The 20,620-nt window shown below is 39.5% G+C and overlaps 2 protein-coding genes across 2 annotated transcripts; one reads left to right on the top strand and one right to left on the bottom strand.

Moving 5' to 3' along the window:
* Window positions 1–1,495: 1,495 nt before the first annotated feature.
* slc17a6a (solute carrier family 17 member 6a) lies at window positions 1,496–13,225 on the top strand. The gene is made up of 12 exons (XM_028042700.1): window positions 1,496–2,043; window positions 3,192–3,447; window positions 3,728–3,846; window positions 4,887–5,001; window positions 6,141–6,228; window positions 6,439–6,525; window positions 6,800–6,942; window positions 7,022–7,171; window positions 9,398–9,530; window positions 9,607–9,717; window positions 9,794–9,921; window positions 11,449–13,225. Exons 1-12 carry the CDS (start codon window positions 1,961–1,963, stop codon window positions 11,776–11,778), a joined length of 1,743 nt encoding a protein of 580 aa, XP_027898501.1. The 5' UTR covers window positions 1,496–1,960; the 3' UTR covers window positions 11,779–13,225.
* Window positions 13,226–15,753: 2,528 nt separating this feature from the next.
* On the bottom strand, window positions 15,754–20,177 carry fancf (FA complementation group F). The gene is made up of 2 exons (XM_028042712.1): window positions 20,067–20,177; window positions 15,754–19,823 (listed from the first exon to the last, which is right to left on the bottom strand). The coding sequence occupies exon 2, from the start codon at window positions 19,797–19,799 to the stop codon at window positions 18,750–18,752; it is 1,050 nt and encodes a 349-aa protein (XP_027898513.1). The 5' UTR covers window positions 19,800–19,823; window positions 20,067–20,177; the 3' UTR covers window positions 15,754–18,749.
* Window positions 20,178–20,620: the final 443 nt, after the last annotated feature.

Below are 20,620 nucleotides of genomic sequence, written 5' to 3'. Positions count from 1 at the left end.
GGAGGGAAGGAAAATGGTGCTAAACAGATCACAGGAAACGCCCTGGGGAATCTGTACAGGTATAAAGAAGTGATTTTATTTTATTTCATATTAATTCCTATTGTCTTGGAAAAAAAGAGAGAAAAAACATTATGCCAACAAATGTCCTTATTTTTCTTAAATCTTCATGAAATGGATCGTCTAAATATTTAAGGTTCAGATTATTTCCCGGGAGAACGGTTCCCTTCCACCAGCAGCTGGGGACGGTTTTAATAATTAATGAAGCAGAACATGTAATACTGTAATACCAACAGATCCGACTGTAATAATCCAGATTGATGAACTTCATATCAGTTGATTTACAACCACAGAGGGAAACATTCTCCTCTAGCGCATGTAGCTGGTCAGCTTGTTAAAGTCACCAAAACAGAGTCTAGTACTGAATGTTACTTTGCTGAATTACTTCTGTTATTTAATTACAATGACAATTTATTATTTATATTGTCATTGGGCTATAGAGTAATGCCATAATTGCTTAATAATGGTAGTTCCTATTTATTCTTTCATATTTTACTGCTTCAAATTAGTTAAAAATGCTCTTGGATTGCTTTACATTTTAGTTTATTGACAATGTTCATTTGGAGGTGATACCACATATTTTTGTTTTGGCAGTTTTGCTTTTGTAAGCAAGTCAAGGAGAGCATGGCTGCCATTTTTTTCTATAAGTAAGGGGACAGGTGTAGAGAGCCTATAATCAGTGGAAAGCAGCAGAGAACGGATCTTTGTTGCTTCCCAAAACAGAGGAATAAACTACATGTTGTTGAGAAGCAGAATCAAGAGTTTCACTCAAGCGAAGTTGATAAATCTTTTGTTGCATTGGTTGGTTTGAGTCTGAAGAAACAAACATTCAGCAGCCTGATTCCTCTTTCATCCTCTTTGATCATCTGCTTGGTCACACACTGATGTGGGATGACGCCCCATTTTTCATCTGGCATTTGTTCAAAGTCAGACAGTTTGGTTGTGTTGGTTATTCTGTCAAGAGCAAATTTCCACAAGTGCTTGTTTTCGCTAACCAATTTTTGATGTTTGATGTTGGTTTGCCCAGGGCGCCAAACAGGCTGGGTCCACCTCTGGGTGCTTTGTGTAAAATTTATAAGTCCAATGCTCCCCCTCCTTACATATAACCGTATATAGGTGCTCCAAGAAACAATGGCAATTAGTTATTTTAAAATAAACAACAAATCAACCAAGCTCTTGTTTATTTCTGTTTTAAAGTTTACCGGATGTGAATTATCGCCACATGCAGGTCAAATGTTTTCGAGCTGACTTGCAGCAAGTGAACTGATTTAGATCTCATCTTGTAAAAAAAATAAATAAATAAAAATAAAAATCACTTCCAGCTCAGTTAGACACGAGAAAAGGACGACGGTCGATTGTTCCCGCTGACAGGTTTTGAGTTTCTATAATTGAATTAGAGGCGCGGAGCGGAGGGAGGGAGGGAGGGAGGAGCTGCTGACAGGTAGACGCGCTTCGTGCTCCTTCGTGATGCTCCATCCTCCTCCGGCTGCTGCCACACCGGAGATCCTCACCTCAGATAGGACCGGAAATCCTCCCCTCATCACATCTCAAATAATAATCTTGCTTTTTTTTTCTCCATCCCCTCTGCGTTGCTGTTTTCGAGAAGATCTTTAAAAAAATGGCACCTCACGGATTAAAATCGCGCAAATCACCATCGGACTTATCTGACTGCAGTTTGGTGACTGTGAATCCCTCTCTTTCTGGCTGAGCGTTGTTCCTCCTTGTTTCTCCATTTTTTTTCTCTCCCCCTCTCACAGCTCCTCTTTTCAGGACATCGAGGCGTTTTCTAACGCGAAGAAAGACGCGCAATATTTGGAATAACATCGTAACAATATGTTTTTTTATGCTGCACTCCCCTTTATCATAGTATCTTAGGGTTTAATTTTGAGAAGACAACTTGGAAATGGAGCCAGGGAAGGAGAAGGCATTCCCCATCAAAGAGGGGGTTAAACAGATCGCAGGAAAGGCCTTGGGGAAACTGTACAGGTAAGAGAAAGAAGTGATTTGATTTAATTTCATTGTTTCTTATTTTAAAAAAAAAAAAACCTTCCAAAACTGATGCTCCCTCTCGTTCTTAAATCTTCTCACTCTTAGAATATAATGACAGCAGAATCGTGTGGCCCGAATATTTAAGGGTCAGATTATTTCCCAGGAGGACGGTCTCCCTTCCACCAGCAACTGGGGGTGTTTTTAATAATTAATGAAAGAGAACGAGTCGTGACACAAAGTCCTGGAGATATCTGTAATACCCACGAATAATTTCGGATCGATGAACTTCATCCAATCATAAGAGAAAGCGTTTCAGGTTCTTGCATATTTACAAAGCTCTACTTTTTTTTGTCTTTTAAAAACGGAGCGAAATGATGGAGTATTTAAAAACAGAGCCAAAAAAAAGGAAGCAGTTTTGCTGAATTAATCTGTTTTATTTCGCAGTTTTAATGTAACCCTTTGTCCCTGCGCAGGTATCATTCCTTCGTGTTTCATGTCGGAATTGTTGCATTTAAAGCTGCAGCGCGGAAACGTGACTCGTTCCCGAGAAAAGGGCCCAAATGAGGCCTTCACATCCAACCGGGTCGTAGGAAATTAGACCTCAGGTTTTCTGTGGAGAAATTCATCGTGAGTAAAAAGCAAAGGCTAATTAAAAAATAAAATAAAATACAAGATAGAAAATGAAAATGAAAACGGTTGAAATTATCTTCAAACGAAGGATATTGATGATGATGATGATGATGATGCTGCATTGCGGTTTGAAGGTCGGGATTTTTTCCCCTTACAGCAAGAAAACGAAAACAATGTTTCGATTTTATGGAATCAATTTAAGGGAAAATGCGTATTTTTTCAGAGAAAAACGATACAAATCATAGGTTTGTCCCCTTTTGAAGCCTTAAGGATGGATAGAGAACATATCCTTGAGAAAGAAAAAGGTTTTAATTTTCCTTTTTTCCTCAATAAGTCAGCAAGAAAAATAGTTTTTTAAATACCAAATCAAATTCTGATCGTTTTGTAATAATAATAATAAATTTCAGTATTAGTCCTGTTCTTGATTTAACGCCTGTATCCATAAGAAAAGCATATGTAACCTAAAAAAAACAAAAAACGAGCTCATGGTGTTATATAATCGCCTTGTGGTGCAGGAGGCTGGAGAAGCGGCAGCAGACAGGTGAGGCCATCGAGCTGACGGAGGATGGGCGACCCAGGGAGGACCAGGAGCGCAAGGCTCCGCTGTGTGACTGCACCTGCTTCGGGCTTCCGCGCAGATACATCATCGCCATGCTGAGCGGGCTCGGCTTCTGCATCTCCTTCGGTATCCGCTGTAACCTGGGTGTGGCCATCGTCAGCATGGTGAACAACAGCACGATTCATCAGAACGGCAAGATCATCGTCAAAGAGGTGCTAACTCCGCCCTCCTCCACATCAGGGAGCCCCTTCCTGTCCGATAGGTGATGGTGGGGCCGGAGCCTGTAGACCGTTCATTTTATTTTATTTATCTAGTTGTTTTTTTTCTTACTTACAGTTCTTACACATGAAGAAAATAGAGAAATGTTTGTTCTCTTCTATTTCTCTCTCACAAATAAAGCAAATGAAGTATTTCTCCGCTTTTTTATACTTACATGAAATGTAGAAAACAAATGGTATTTTTTTTATTTATTTTTTGTCTTTGTTTTTTAAGAAAGCACAATTCAACTGGGACCCGGAGACCGTGGGATTGATCCATGGCTCTTTCTTCTGGGGCTACATAATAACTCAGATTCCAGGAGGCTATATTTCCTCCAGACTGGCTGCGAACAGGTAAAAACACCGACAATTTCTACCATCAGGCTTCAGTTTCTGACCAATTGCAGCCTTAATTTTAAAAGCAAAAAAAAATGTTTGCATGTAATCAATAAAATTTGTAGTGTCGAGTTGCATAACGTTTTGTGGGGGATTTGGTATTTTACTTAATAATTCTGAGTAAAATAAATGCAAATTTATTACAGAAATCTGATCTAACTCAGAACTTCTTCATTTTTACTAAGTTGACATTCAGTTATAATACAAATCATAGACTTACTGTTGAACAAGCAAAAATAAAGGTTGGTTAAAGCAACAACTTCAGTTATTTTTTTTAAATGCATAAGAATTGTTACCAAATTATGTGGTTATAGTGGTAGAGTTCATTTTAACCATTGCAAAACATTAAAAAACAAAAAATGTGAAGATTGTAATGGATAATAATTTATAAATCCATTTTATAGTGTGCTACAAACAAAGATATGAATGTTGGGTTTGGAGCAAACCAGCTGATGAACTGGGGATTTGGTTCATGGCCGCCAGGCGTGCCTCCTCATGTTAATGAGCTCCCACGGGACGGCCGTGTCTAATCCTTTATGTTGGGACGCATGGCAACCGCACCAGCCAAAGCCTTGTGTGAAATCTGTTTCTAGGTAATGATCGTAGTACAATCTCAGTGGCTGCGGAGCCGACATTATTGTTTCGCTGATTGCTGGTTAGCCAGCTGTTAGCTGAAGGAATCGAACAAATCTGCAACAGTGATATATGATGAAAAAGATGAGAACATTTTTTAAAAATTATATATAACAATTAAATGCAAAATTACATTTTTAGGAGAGTATGGTGTCTTTATTTGTTAATTTGACTTTGTATGGCTTATTGAAATAAAATAAAAATTTTTAATGATCCTACGATGCTATCTGAGCTCTGTGATGCCTTTTGTTGTGGTGGCAACAGAGAACAACGTCATTGTTTTCGTTGTTTTTCAACTGACACACGTTCAAACGGTGTGATGGTTTTATTTTTGTTTTTTAACCAGCTACAATGTTTTTGTCCAGGGTTTTCGGTGCTGCCATTGTCCTGACATCCATCCTGAACATGTTCATCCCCTCTGCCGCCCGTACGCACTACGGATGCGTAATTTGCTTAAGGATACTGCAAGGTTTGGTGGAGGTATTGACGCACAGCTTGTTTGTACATCTTTTTCTGACCTTTAAAGCTCTTTGAATTGTTGCCTCATTATCAGGATGGGAGCTTTATCTGAACCTCATAGTAAACCACGGAAACCTTCTGCTTTCTGTTTGAATTTGACTGTGGAATGAGTCCTATTATGATCCATTCAGGCCACTGTACACAGATTGATCAGCAAACAGCATTGAAGCTATGAATAGCAGGACTCGTGTCTAATGGTTTTCCATGCTGAAACAGCTGGAAACATGCTGAACAAAAGAGATAACATAAAAACCACTTGATGCAGCCGCCTCTCTCGGCTCGAGAAGAGGCTTCATTTCAGGAGAGTGAGATGTGCTATTATCAGATTGAAGGTCAGCCTCTTTTGTCATGTCGAGCTGCACACTGTCATTTCAATAGCTGCTCATGAGCATGGAGGGAGAGCGAACTGCCTGTGTTCAACGCCACAACTTATTACCACAGATTAAGCATTAGCATTTCAGGCTGTCTCCCACTGCAAGCCCCAGCAATTTGTATCTATCAATAGTTGATTGTATGCCACTTAGTGTTTAATGAAGATTTAATGGGAACAATTCAGTTTATTTATTTATTTGTTTTGTGAAATGGAGAGTCGACTTGAATTTGCACTGGATTATTAGTCCTGATTAGAAAGGTCGGCTCAAATGCATGTCAGTGTGTTTGTTATTAGCTTCAGTTTGCTCTGGAAGGCTTTCACCAACTAGAAAGAGACAGAGTCACGCAGGGAGTACCGTAATTGAGCGAAGGTGTAAAAATAGTCTAGCCTTGCTAAAATATTTGTACCACTTGAAATTTTTAACCTATTGTCAAGTTCCAACTACAAGGCTTAATGTGTTTTGTTTGGATTTTTGTGATAGTACAAAACAAAGGAGCACATCATGTTGAAGTGGAAGAAAATTGAGGTTTTTATTCACAAATAGAATAATTTTCCTTCATAATGCTCTGCATCACGTTGGACTACCAAATCCTGATCAAATCCACTGACGTTGTGGTGAAAACTTAAAATATGAAAAAGGTTCAAGAGGTGTGAATACTTTTGCTATACGCTGTAATAAAAAAAAACATGAAAGCAATGATCCGACTTCTGTTTTGTCACTTTGCAGGGCGTGACTTACCCAGCCTGCCATGGCATATGGAGTAAATGGGCCCCACCGCTGGAAAGAAGTCGTCTGGCAACTCTCTCCTTTTGCGGTACAAAGCATTAACACTTATTGATTTATTAATTGCAACTAAATCTGGATCGTTGGTTTCACACTGATTTCATCAACACGTCAACTCTGAGATGCAAATACTGGTTTAGAATTACACGACGTTGTTCCAGAAGACGTTTAGCTTGTTGTGTGTACAACCAACAGAGGCAGGATCAAATTCTGCTTATTCATGACGTTGTGTCTTGTTCAGGATCGTACGCTGGTGCAGTGGTGGCCATGCCTTTGGCTGGGATCCTGGTGCAGTACACAGGATGGTCTTCAGTCTTCTACGTGTACGGTGAGCATCACTCTCACTGCAAACTTTTACCAAAACATTCAGGGAAAAGACATAGGTTTCCTTAAATAAAGTGAGTTGCTGAATCATTACACCACTCATTTTTGAGTTCTGATGCAATAATTTCACAGTGGCGTTGTTAATAAACCGTGATGCGGTGACAATTTATGGGTTTAATATTTCTTGACTTGCAATGCCTGAAAACATTGTGTGCCATTACATTTGGTTATCTGTCAGTCCTCCTGCGTTTGCAGTAATCTTCTCGTGTTCTGGTCAGGAACCTTTGGAATATTCTGGTACATGTTCTGGATTCTGGTGTCGTACGAGAGCCCGGCGGAGCACCCCACCATCACCGAAGAGGAGCGCCGCTACATTGAGGAGAGCATCGGTGAAAGTGCCCAGCTCATGGGCGCTGCAGAAGTGAGTTCTGACCTATTTGGAGTCACCATTTCTGTGTGGGCCATTTTCAGCTGAACGTGTGTTTGTTCTGATTCTACAGAAATTCAAGACCCCCTGGAGGAAGTTCTTCTCCTCCATGCCTGTCTATGCAATCATTGTGGCCAATTTCTGCAGGAGCTGGACTTTTTACCTGCTCCTCATCAGTCAGCCTGCATACTTTGAAGAAGTTTTTGGTTTTGAGATCAGCAAGGTAAACAACAACTCATTTTTATATCAAAAGCCCTGAAAAATCATTAACACACATTTATTCTGTCAAATATACCTCAAACTAAGACAAGTATAGTCAAATTAGGAATTTACTCTTGATGACTGCCCTCATATCTCTGTAAGCTACTGGTATTGTTGTAATTTTAAAAATATCTAATATATATACGTATATATAAAAAACATTAATTGGTAATAAAGCCAAAAACACATATGCAGCATGACAATAAAAATAACTTACATACAGCTTGTAAACTGTGAATGAGCTATTTTCATCTACCTACTAATGTGCAGACATTTTGGCAATTTACACCAAATTCCATCCTGAGACAAAAAAAGTTGATCATGTCCAGTGAAAAAGATTTAATTCCTATTAAATGCTAGTTTATGATATATACTAGTTGAAAAGTTAAATGGACAAAACTGCAGCCTCATTCTAGTTCTGTATTCAGTTTTCAAGAGAACTCAGATAGATGATTAGAGTGGAAAAGAAAATCTGCTGTAAAAAAAAAATGAACCATTGGAACCAGACTGAGGGAGCTGAGCCCATCTGCCTCGACCGGCTGGACCGTAAGAGGACAGAACAGACTCCATCTCATGACAGAATGTGTAACCATTCCTTTCAAGTGCAAACAAGTGCAGAATCTCAACAAAGAATCAAAAAACTGGACACCGACTACATTCATTACTTATTTTCATACTGAACTCTAGTCTAACGTTTAGATTGCAAAATATCCTGAGGCTGTAGATCTAAAAGCAGACTGACGGTGTGCTTGACGTTGCCAAAGACATTGCCAGAAAATCTTACATTTTATTTTATCATGTTGTTAATTTAGTAAACTATGAGTGCATGCAGAGTTGTGTCCAAGCCTCCTGGTCTGATTAGGAGCCAAATGAGTGTGCAGTGTGATTGAAAAGAAGATTTTCTTTCAAATTCATCTTCATTAGTTTTGGTTGTTGTCTATTTATATCATCGCTGTTGCAGTATAATGTAAAATGGGTTTGGGGTTCACAAACTTTATAAGGAGGTAATAAATATGATCTGATCTCAAGTAGCTTCTATGATTGTTCAAACTTCAGCTGGAGTGTGCACAAACACAGCAGATTGCATATTATTTATTGAACAAGGATGAAGCCAAAATGGAAAGACGCATATGCACTCAAATGCCTCACTAGAATATTGTATGACTTTCACAAACTGTTAGTGAGAAATAGATTTTTAGGCATTTTGCCTGGCAGGACAGGCCTGATTCTCAGCATTCTCCTTTAATTTATCCTCTTGCATCAAATTGTGCTTTTTCATGCTGTTTTAGATTGTGTTTTATTGAACAGGTATTTATTCAAATCAACATTAAATGTGCAGAAGGTCAATATGGTGCACATGTATGTCACCTGGATTGTTGTAGTTTCTTTTATTTTGTGTCTTTCCTTCTTACTGATTTGTTTGTTTTTCAGTTGTGTTGTATGTCACACAAAAGGTGAAAAAGACAGTAATGTATTAAGAGAGGGGGCACTTGGACTTGAATGTCTTCTGTATATGAATATATATGTCAGGGGTGCGCAAAGTCAGTCCTCGAGGGCCGGCATGTTTTAGTTCTCTCCCTGGTGGTAGTAACAACCTTTTCAGCATGTCGATGTTCTTCTTAGGCCTCTAATGAGCCACCATTTGATCCAGGTGCGTTAAACCAGGGAGAGAACTAAAACACGCAGGATGCCGGCCCTCGAGGACCAACTTTGGACACCCCTGATATATATATTTAAATTTTTAGCTTTATTTTATTTGTTGTCTCATTTTGTAAATGGACACTAAAATGTTTGTCTGAAGGTATTTCAGTTTTAGGAGAACACGTGAAAGCAAGCAGCAGCAAAAAGTCATTTAAATTGGCTGTTTTATAATGACTTCCTCTAAAATATGGTTGCAGTTTGTGATTTGTTTCATTCCTTAATGAAAAACAGAAACAATCCAGACGGCAGAATCCAAGTAATCTCAAACCATCCTGACCTCTGCCCTGCATTGGGGGTGTAAATCATAACTCATGTTACTATGTCAGGTGTAATTCAGGATCACAATGAGAATCCACCATTACCCCGGTGAGTTATTGCGTCAGAGAGTCAGAGATCGAAATGCAGAAACATATTTGTTCGGACATAGTTGTGATGTTTCATTCTGGCTGTACCGGCTGCCTCAGAGAATCGTCTGATGTGTTTCCAGGTTGGAGCGCTGTCAGCTCTCCCTCACCTGGTCATGACCATCATTGTGCCTTTAGGAGGCCAGTTAGCAGACTACCTACGAACCCACAACATCATGTCCACCACTAACGTCCGTAAAATCATGAACTGTGGCGGTGAGGCTTCACTCTGACTCGTCTTTCTCCATTTTAATGTCTGAGTCTTTCTACTGAGTTGTCCTGCGTCTTTCAGGGTTTGGTATGGAAGCAACGCTCCTACTAGTGGTCGGATACTCTCACAGTAAAGGTGTGGCCATCTCCTTCCTGGTGCTGGCAGTGGGCTTTAGCGGATTTGCAATATCAGGTAAGTTTTTTAAAGAACAGATTATTTTCCATATTGTTTCTCACAGCGCTCAACACCGTTTCTGTCTCTGCTGCAGGGTTTAATGTGAACCATCTAGACATCGCTCCCCGCTATGCCAGCATCCTCATGGGCATTTCTAATGGTGTGGGAACTCTGTCAGGCATGGTCTGCCCACTCATTGTGGGAGCAATGACAAAGCACAAGGTGAGTCTTTATCATGGGATGGTTATGTAACAAACTGATGTTTCATGCCTCTGAAGGAACAAAATGGTGATTTATTTTTAGCTCTAAAGATTGATTACTTATTATTTTGAAGGGCTATGAAATGTACAAACAGGAAAAGAGGAAAAGAAGGGTCATTGGGTTCACCAAAGCAAACAAAAATAACATTTTCCCTTTTAAAATAGCCTGCTATTTGCGGTACTGCTGCATTAACTTTAATAATACTCTTGAATGATTTCAGGATTTTGTGATTAAATAAATGATATATTGATAATGTGATGCTTTGTACTAAATGAACTAAAACTTTATTGAAGTACCTATTGATTCAGTTTCAGCATTAATTTTTTTCTTTTTTACACTGAACATAACTCAGTGAATCTGATCAACATGACATAAAGTTCAGTTTTTCTAACTTTACTAATTTCTTCCAGGGATGTTATAAAGATTTTACTGTACAGTAGCATCACTTAGGAAAGGGTATTAAAAAGCTCTACAGTATTATACTGATGCCACTGCATAGTGAAAACAATAACAAATATATCCAGAAACTACGTCAGAACTGAGTCAGTAAAAAACTAGATGATCCTGGGAGGGATCCTGCGAAGAAGCAAACAGCAACACTGAAGAACCTGGAAGAATTTCCAACCAGTTCTGTTTCTGTTGGGGTAATCTCATGCATTGCACATGAAGCTGGAATAAAACTAAGTTCTTTTCTTCCTAAGAAAACTATCGAGCTTGGCCAAAATCTCAAAGAAAACGTATGTAGAGTCTGAATAAACCACCCGTAAACTTTTGGGCTATAGTTTCATAAACTATATTGGGTACAAAATAATATTGAGTGGTGAAAAATTATAGTGGCAACATAATGCTTTGGGTTTCCTTTCTTCACATAATAGACAGCTAAGGTGGGTGAAGTTAGAAATAGTTCCAAATATACAATATTCTATATCAGTTTTGACCAAAAACCTGATAGAAAGCTAAAAAAGGAGATTTTTCCCCTTTTTTTTACCAACAATGAGAGTCCAAATATACATATAAATGAAGAGTAGAATGACTTTATATTGCTTTACAGTTGTTGATGGGAAGAAAATAAAAGTTTTAAAATGGCCTAGCGAGAGTCCAGAACCAAATTTAGCAGAAGCTCTTTGGGTTCAGCTACGGAGGGCTGCAGGTAAAAGATGTCGTCACAATTTGACAGATTTAGAGAACTTTTGCAACTTTTACTGACTGAGCACTTAATACCAACTTAAGATATCCCATTTCACTCTGAAATGTAATCAGAATTTCACACTGAATGCTGAAATTTAATCAAAAGTTGATACAACAAAGTATTAATTTAAAGGTGCGCACACTTATGAACCTCAGGTTATTGCATTTGTTTCCCTTTCCTAGCAGATTTGTTTATCAACAAAACAGTATTGCAGAAATGTGGTATTATAATGTGGAAAAGCTTTGAAATGAATGCCACATTTTTCATTCTGTGCATATCTTACCTTTTTCTGGTTCTAGACCCGCGAGGAGTGGCAGTATGTCTTCCTCATTGCCTCCCTTGTGCATTACGGAGGTGTGGTGTTCTATGGCATCTTTGCCTCTGGGGAGAAGCAGCCATGGGCCGACCCTGAGGAAACCAGTGAGGAGAAATGTGGCTTCATAGACGAGGACGAGCTGGCCGAGGAGACGGGCGACATTACGCAGAGCTACGGCGCCATGGGTGGCCCGGCCAAAAGCTACGGGGCGACGGCGCAGCTCAACGGAGGCTGGGTGCAAGATTGGGACAAGACGGAGGAATACGTCCAGGAGCCGGCAGGAAAGATGTACACTCAGCGTGGCTACTCTTAAACCATACAGCTATGGTGAGCCTGCCTAAAAAATAAATAAAAAAACAGGCACGCCATCGGCAATTGCACAAATGAGCATTGTATCAGATATCTAAACCCATTCTGTGTGTTCAAGTAGTTTCACATGAAATGTAAAGAAATAGTTTGCTCCAAGCGAGAAATATCCTCATTAGATAATTGTTTTTCATGTGTGCATATCGTAGGGCTTCACAGAACATACGGAGAGCAGTTGCAAAGCAAACTGCAGGCGTATGCTAGGCACCCAAACCTCATTGATCTACTTGAACAACATGAGCCAGATGACACTGCAGACGACCATCGCGTAGGGTCTTTCTCTTAGATACTACTCTGATTGCACTGAAACTATAAGTGTTCTAAAAAGAAAACTCTACTACGTTTCAAATGTGTTTTATGTACTGTATAGATATTTACCTGTATACTGTTTCTGTGAGACTATCGTGGATTTTGGGTCATTGATCTGTGTAGACATTAAGTATATAAAAAGGCCATATTTTTCATGGACAGTACCTCCTCAGGGAGACGTCTGCTTGCAAAAAAGGTCTTCATCTTCTCCAGTGAGGCCTACAATACATTTACAAGACAAAAATAAGCGTGAGTGAAGCTGAATCGTAGAGTTTTAGTGTGTTTGTTGCATGAATTTGCTCAGATCAATGTTTCAGATGCTTCACAGTCACAAATAGTTCTCATTTAGCCAACTGCTTAGCTCTTAGGTGGGTGTCTGCTGCCGTTATGGATAATACGACGAGTTCTCATGATCAGGCTGTGGTGAGAGACAAATCAAAAGGCGACTGCTCAGAAAAAAAAAAGTTTCTTGATGTTTGGTGTGCACTGCAATAAATTCTCTGTACCAGCCATCACATTCTGTTCTGTAAAGTAACACAAGCTTGCCGTATGTAACTGTACTTCTTTTGAGTCACGTGAAGATCAACATGAAGGTGTGTGTTTTAACAATTTGTCACTGTCTGGAGAAGCCAGCTTTATCGCTCTTTATGCAGATGATGTTGTTCCATTTTGATGGCGAGGAATGCAGTGCTGTATGCAAACAGCGGAGTTGTTTGTGATCGCTTGATGTTCCTTGGTTGTTGTCATGGCCACCACGCGTACTTCTTGTGACACATTGATATTGTGACATTTGGGTGGACTACATGAACTATTAGATGGCTCTTCCACTTGACTTCATTCGCTGTTTAGACACTTTTCTTTGTTTTGCTTTATGAAACCTGCAAGGATGTATAAAAATATATGAATATTTAAGAATGTTTTAAGACGACCAAAAGATGCTATTATGGCTTTGTGCCTGGAGTTTATGTAAACAGATAAATGTGATTTTATGGCTTCTATTATTGTGTTTAATGAAGATGTATGTTGGAGTCTAAAAGTGTTATAAAAATACTCATATTTTATAAAAAAAAATAACGTAAAAGTCATATTTGGTTGTGTGTTTTGGTGATTTACTGTATCCTGCACAGACTGAAGACAATCTGTTTCACTAGTTAACCTTGTGCAAGCATCTCCTGCTCTTTCTATGTTTCTCATTAGTAAATCAATATAAGACATCTCTGGAGAGTAGGACAGATTACTGGACTCAGTAGCCTTACAGGAGCAGTAATTTTTTAACCAAGCAGGCTTACCATCTGTGGAACAAGGAGCATCGTCTCTGCACTGGATTCTGGTTTGGATGTCCAGAGAAAAGCAGCTCCAGAGGCGTCATGTTGGTGTGCTAAACTGTGATCCTCAGCCACACCTCAAATTCTCTTGTGCTGGAAAAAGATCAAACTTTGAAATAAACATTCTTAAAAATAGAAAGAGAATAGTATATTGCTCTGGTTTTCCTACCAGCACATAAACTCAACATTAACTGTTAAATTTAATACAACTATTGATTTACTTTTATATAAAGCGCAACAGCTGGATGATCAATACTCTTTAAAGTAGAATCCGTTAGCATTATGTACATAAAGCTAAAGCTTCATCTGCAAATTAGAAATTGAAAACCGTTGAGAAAAAATACAGCTCTGGAAAATATTAAGAGAATATGTTTGAGTAAAATGAACATTGTTCTTTTATTCTATGACATGTCACTGATATTGCAAGCACAAATTTAGTATTTATTTGCAGAAAATGAGAAATGGTCAAACTAACGAAAAAAGATTCAACGCTTTCAGACCTCAAATAATGCAAAGAAAACATGTTTATATTCATTTAGAAACAACAATACTTTTGTTTTTACCTCAGGAAGAGTTCAGAAATCAATATTTGGTGGAATAATCAGGAGGTGTTTCAGTGCAGTGGGCTCTTAATTTTTTCCAGATGTGTATGGATGCTGTATAAAAATTCATGGACATTCAATCTGATTGGTCTTTCCTCTTTTTTTTGGAAAATTCCATAATGCTTTTTGATAATGTATTTTGTTAAAAGTCTGATGAATTTTTAGCAAAGTCAGAAGAAAGCAAAGGAACATCATCCCATGTCTAAAGTACGGCGGGCGTAGCAGCATCATGAGGAAAGAACAACCAGGTTGTTTTGAATCATTTTCTTCATTTATGAGTAAAATGGTAATTTAAATATTTACTCAAGTTATACTTGTCTGATATAGTACTCTTATTATTGCTATTATTTAACATTAAAGTGTGACAAAAGGCATAAACAGAATAAATCTGCAAGTGAGTGAATAGCTTCTCTTATGCAACTCTGTCACCAACATCAACTGGACTCACTTCATAAAAATGGGAAGTCAAAATGAAAAGCGGAAGACATAACATGCAGATTTTCAGTCTAGCAAATTAATCTGGTAATTGACTTGATGAGAGAGTAAATCATGTTGAAAAATTAAGGTTGTTTTACAGATTTCTCTTTAATCTCTATCTTAAGTACATCATGTTGTAATAAAACGTAAGGATCTTGCTGTGCATTTTCTCCCTGTGGGCGGAGATGAGTCATGTGAATCTGATCCTAGATAAAAGACTTATTTTTGATTCCAGGCCTTTATGAAATGTGTTATCAGTGCAACTCACGGGCTTTTCGTTGTCTGTTGTTAGCAGTGCATAAGCAAACTGAAAACAACTGCAGCCTCTTGCATAAATATTCAGCATAAAACAGACAGCTCTCTTATGTTGGACTGTGTGGATGGGAGCTTCAGCAGTCGACTGGTTTCCTGCATATGAAGGACAGTCTGAGCGTGGAAACTTGACTGATAGCTCGATCACAGGAAGCAGCTCCATGTCTAAATCCTCTCCCAGCTGACGCCCCGGCAGCAATTACAACAAATCCCAGTTTCTCTTCTGATGATCCGCCAGGGCGAGGAGGGAGGCCATTAACGCTTGCCGTTGCACTGCGCGCTTTTCAATGCACGCTAATTTGACGGAAAACACAATTGTGTCGCCGCTCATGTGGAACATGTTTTCTCATGCCTAACCAGGCTGCGAGGTCATGGCTGTTACACCTGTGACGGGCCTGTTGTGGGCGCGCGCAGAAACCTGTCAGCATTTCAAGGTGAAACTCTCTCAGCAGTTCTCCCGCCTGCATCTCTGATGCTTTATTTTTGTTGCATCCCAAAGCTCAGTCACTCTCGTCCCTGCCTGGTTGTGTAATCTGTGGGTGAGAGCTGTGGAGCTGTGGGTCGCTGGGGCAGGTGCAGCGTCGCTCCTTGGGGACTGTAATGGGATGAGGCCTTGGCCAGAATGAGTGTTTGATGACAGAGGTTGCACCCTTCCCCTGAGAGTCTGTCTGCATGCAATTATCCTCCTGATCCCTCCTCCAAATGTCCTCGACATTCCCTCCTCGCCGCTTCAATAGCCCTTAATTTCCCATGGAAAATTCAGCTCCATCGCACGCTGAAAGATCAAGTAATTACAGCTTCACATTTCAACGCAGCATTGGAGTAATTACTGTTTTATGACAACCCTCCCTGCTGCACAGTCCCCCACCTAGGGGCAAATAAATTCACATCAATAAATTCTCTTGTTAATTGCTTTATTAGTGGAGAGTCAGACAGCCGAGACTGGCTTTACAGAAAAAAAGAACATGTTATAAATGAGTGTTCTCCACCCACCATCACATAATTATATTTTGCAACATATATACATGTATATATGAGCAAACACATTTGCTCTTGGTTATCATCCTTTGGCATGAGACGCAGCCAGCATGGTCAAACAAAAAAATAATGATTGAAACAGCAGAAAATTACATATTTTGAATTATGTTTGAAATCTGGTGTCTTCTAAAACAGTCTGATTATTTTTTCCTTTTTTTAAAAACAGAAACATTTCATTTCAATTCACAATCAGGTTTCTTGAGTTATTATTATTATTAGTTTTTATTTTTTTATCTGATTTCTCGGGACCAAAACTGAAAGGCAAATGACTTTTCACATTTTAAGCCTCTTAAATCAGATATGATGGTTAATTTTCTAATATTGGATATATAATGAGCTGACTTTTGCCTAAATAGCTATAAAAACCTGCTTAATTTTGTTTTGCATTTCCGTTTCTTCATATTTCAGCAGATTACTGGCCAAAAAAAACCCTTCCCTTTTTTAAAAATGCAAATTAGTTACTGTATCAACAGCTCCTCTGGCAGCCTTATTTAACTGTTCTAATGCAGAACAGAGTCCACATCTTCCTCAGAATTATTTTTCTCGTGGTGTCCATCATGTTCTGAGTGGGACACAGGTGTGACCAGGGGTCCCCCTCCTCTCATAGGCGCGTGCCGAGGGAGGGCTCTACCCTTTCAGCAACCCACCCCCTCCAAGAAATCCCTATTCACTCCACCAGATGGTGGCTGGGTCTGAGTTTTAATGAATGTTATCCTCCGTGACCCTGTGGGCGCCGCAGAACAGCAGTGCCCCCCTCTCAGCACGTCTCACTGCAGTTTGCCACCCCACGCTGACAGAGAACAATATCAGAAAGCAAAACGGAAGGAGGGATGCTGGAGGAAATGCAAAAAAATACCCTGCTTCCCTGCAAGAATAGGCAGATTTGTCTCTAAAATGACAAATTGAAGGTTTTTACTTCTTTTCTTTCATACAAACTGATATTTCATTTCAATAAAACAAAAAGGAAATCTGGTTCCAGCTTTGACATTTGTAGGCAGAGCATTTTCAAACCTTGTCATCTTGCAGTAAGTCAGTCAGTAACACATGTGAGTCATCGCCATGACTGCTCACACCTCCTGCCAGTTATGTGTGAGGCTGAGAGTAAAAGTGAGAACCACAATCTCCTCAGTTGCAAGACTATATTAAAAACGCATTGGTTTGTTAAACTAAATTCTTCTTCTTTGTGTTTGTTCCCAATAGATCAGTCAGATTCCTCAGTCGTTGGTGGATTTCCTCCAGCCTGACGCATATGTTTTCATTGCCTGGAAATAAATTGGTTGTGTAGGAGCTGCCCTTGCCCACTGACCCTTGTCTGTCTCTACGTGAATTGCCTTCGCGGCGTGTTAAACGAGCCGTGGCTGTGTTGGTGTTTCCTCCTCTGCTCTAATCCACCGTCTGACAGAGACCTGTCACACACCAGCTGACTGAGGGAGAGGCCAGAGTCTCACTAATTGATCCCTCGTCCACAGAGGTGCTTCGACATGAAGGTGAAGTCTGAGATGTGCAAATTACCAGTCCAGTCACATGACTGGCACGAAGCCAATCAAAATGTATTGGTTTGGAGCGAGCAGCGCTGGAGGGGATGTTGACAGAAAGGGAGTGAGAGAAAGGGAAAAATTATTTCTGGAGAATGTAGTTAGGAAACAGTTGAATTAATTCAGTGTTTGGCTGCTTTGCTGATTGTGTTTTATTACTTTATAGCCCTTTAAAGTCATTACTTATTAAACAAATCTATATCTGAAGATTTTAGCTTAGAAATAATCTATTAAAAAAAATAAATCTTTGCATATATTCTATTAGATTTAGGTCAAGGCTATTCTAACATAAAAATGATTTGATCTAAATTCTAAAAAACTCAATCAGCTTTTCGATTTTTTTCATGTGTCTCAACACCTGACAAAAAAAAACCTTTGTTCATATTTAAGCAAACAGCAAGAAGCAATATTCCATAATGCAGCATATACTGTGGATCATAATGATTAGTCATTCTGCAATACTACAGATAAAGTGATGAGTTTTGAAAGTCTATGAAACTTGTTTTACAGTTTTTCTTGACTGCTTTGACCTGCTTAAAGTAACTGGATTAACTCAGTCACTGTCACTATCTCAGCAGAGCAGAGCACGTTTCTTGTAAGTGTATGAACTATTTCTTATTGGTTTGACACGTTTTCCTGACTCTTTCGCAGAACAGTTAACACAGACGACAATCCAAACTCCATTGTTGTAGCTATGGTAACTAAACAGAAATCCCTTGTTCCTAACTATCTGATTCTGCCTACATCTGTATGAATCTACTGAAGCTTTGCTTCACAAAGAGTATTGCTAGTGAAAATTTATTTTACTCTAGCATGTTCAATTTTTTTTAATTTCCTATTCTCTGATTATATTTTGGTTTACATTTAAAGTATTTTCTGTAATATTTACAGTGTTTCAGTTTTAAGTCAGTCATGGTATAAAATATATGCAATCAAAATTTGCATCAAAGCCTTTTTTTTTTATATTTTGGCATGGTTAGAACTAGTCCTAACCATGCCAAAGTTCTGATATTATACCTGCTGATACAAAACATAAAAATATACATGAATACATAACCTAAAAAAATGTATTTATTGCCTTATTGTTCAATTCCACTTCATAAAAAACATTCTTGAATAATGCTCAACAATAGGAAACCACAGTATAATAAATATAAATAACCATAAAAGCAGTACTGAACAGGTGCACTGCATCCTTCAGATGATCAGATATCTTTTTATTTGTCTTATTTTATTTAGTATTAACAGGCATCAGGCCGACAGATTACCATGTAAACTTGGTGATATCTTCTAGTTCTAAAGAAACCAGAGGTCTGAGTGTCACTTTCTCAATGCCAACAGGATGTCCCCCCACACACTCAGACCTCTGACATCAAAGTCTCCATCAGCAATCCTCTGTGCATTTAGCTCATCCTCTATTTCCGTCCTCAAAGAGGGACAGGCTTCAAACAGAGTCAAATAATGCTCTGTCATTTTCTGGAAGGACACCGCAGAGTTTGTAGCAGCGTGAACCCATTCGCCTTCAGTTACCCTGTACTCCATCTCCGAGGCCCACTTCTTCAGCAACTTGCAGAACGCATCTCTAAATTTCTGGTGTCTTTCTGCCAAGTCTGCAAGAACCTTGGAAGGCAGCGCAGTGCACACATGCTGCAGCACGCCGAGCCGACTCTGCAGCCAGTCCAGAAGAAAATCCTGAGAGGCGGTTTGTACAGCCGAGTCTGTTGTCAGCAGAGCTGCAGCGATGACTGGACACAAATGCTCCGCTGCAACCTCAAATTTCTGAAGGACGGAGCTCAGGAAGTCCTCCGCCCGGCGGGTATCGCTGCTCTGGCTCAGCGCGGACCCCAACCTTTCCATCAGCATCTCTCCCTGAACCTCAGCACCAACAGAGGGGCCGCCCAGGAGGGGACGCAGCACCGTACAGGCAGATTTACACTGAATGATCTGGTTGCAGAGGCCTCTGACGTCTTCATAGTCGCTGCTTGTAGAATCAGCAGAGGCCTTGGTTTCAAAGAGCATCTTCATGATGGAGATCGGCAATGCAGAGTTGTTCAACAGCCAGAGAAGCAGCAGGTCCTGGCAGCGGCCCAGATCCAAAATCGACACTGCGTTGTATTCGGGAAAAGCTTCCTTCAAACTGTGATTGGTGAGCTGCAGCTGCTTCTCCAGGACTCCTCTGATGACGGGGTTACCGTGGAACCTGCTGTAAATATGCTCACAGTACCTGGCCCAGTGAAAAGCCCTGGTCACGGTCTGCTCATTCCACTCATTCACCACGCCGCTGTGGGCAGCCACTGCCAGCAGCTCCACGGTGCAGCCCACGTTTTTCAGCACAGCCTCCATGTGGCGCTGTCCGCATTCACAGCCCATACAGTGAGCTCCCGGTGTTTGGCACTGATGGGGACAAAACACGACTTAAGCACTGAACCCTAAATGCCCCCTTAACTCCTAGACACTCGTTTCAGTTCAAGAAAGTTAGCAAGCTAGCTAAAAGTTCCCCAGAAGTAGCATTAGAAACGGTTTTTCGCGAGAACAAAAATAAACCATGTTTTAGGTCACGTTGCTCTAACGGCTAAAGCCCTACTATAAAAGAAGAATAAGACAATAAACATCATTGTTTTGCTGTTATCAACTTACTCGTCTTTACTTTCCAATGCCCGGGTCTTCCGTTTGTATTCTACTTGTGCGCATGCGTGCTGGACTCCTAACTTTTAGCCCTTCAAAATAAAAGACACTCGCGCTCGACAAAATAAGATTCGTATCCGGAGTGATAGTGCTGTCTTTGAACTCAGAATCAGACTCATCATCAAAATAATAACAACAACAACAATAATAAAAATAATAATAATAATAATAATAATAATAATAAAAGAAGTGAAAGAAAAAAGACTGTTTTCTCTCTGTCCTTTCCTTCTTCCTTAGTTTCTTTCTTCCTGTCTTTTCTTCTATCTATCTATCTATCTATCTATCTATCTATCTATCTATCTATCTATCTATCTATCTATCTATCTATCTATCTATCTATCTATCTATCTATCTATCTATCTATCTATGTCTGTCTGTATGTCTGTCTGTCTGTCTGTCTGTCTGTCTATCTATCTATCTATCTATCTATCTATCTATCTATCTATCTATCTATCTAATAACAATAATAATAATAATCTGAAACTATTCACACATGAGAACAAACA

Source organism: Xiphophorus couchianus, chromosome 2, assembly GCF_001444195.1.
Source record: "Xiphophorus couchianus chromosome 2, X_couchianus-1.0, whole genome shotgun sequence".
NCBI lineage: Eukaryota > Metazoa > Chordata > Actinopteri > Cyprinodontiformes > Poeciliidae > Xiphophorus > Xiphophorus couchianus.
The sequence above is the reverse complement of the archived record's forward strand: the minus strand, read 5'-3'. Positions and strand labels throughout refer to the sequence as shown.

Excerpts from the sequence above, each read along its gene's own strand:
- slc17a6a (XM_028042700.1), top strand. The coding sequence starts at position 1,961 with ATGGAGCCAGGGAAGGAGAAGGCATTCCCCATCAAAGAGGGGGTTAAA. Across the intron at positions 3,448-3,727 it reads GCAAGATCATCGTCAAAGAG|AAAGCACAATTCAACTGGGA; the intron begins GTGCTAACTCCG and ends TTGTTTTTTAAG. Across the intron at positions 9,922-11,448 it reads GAGCAATGACAAAGCACAAG|ACCCGCGAGGAGTGGCAGTA; the intron begins GTGAGTCTTTAT and ends TTCTGGTTCTAG.
- fancf (XM_028042712.1), bottom strand. The coding sequence starts at position 19,799 with ATGGGCTGTGAATGCGGACAGCGCCACATGGAGGCTGTGCTGAAAAAC.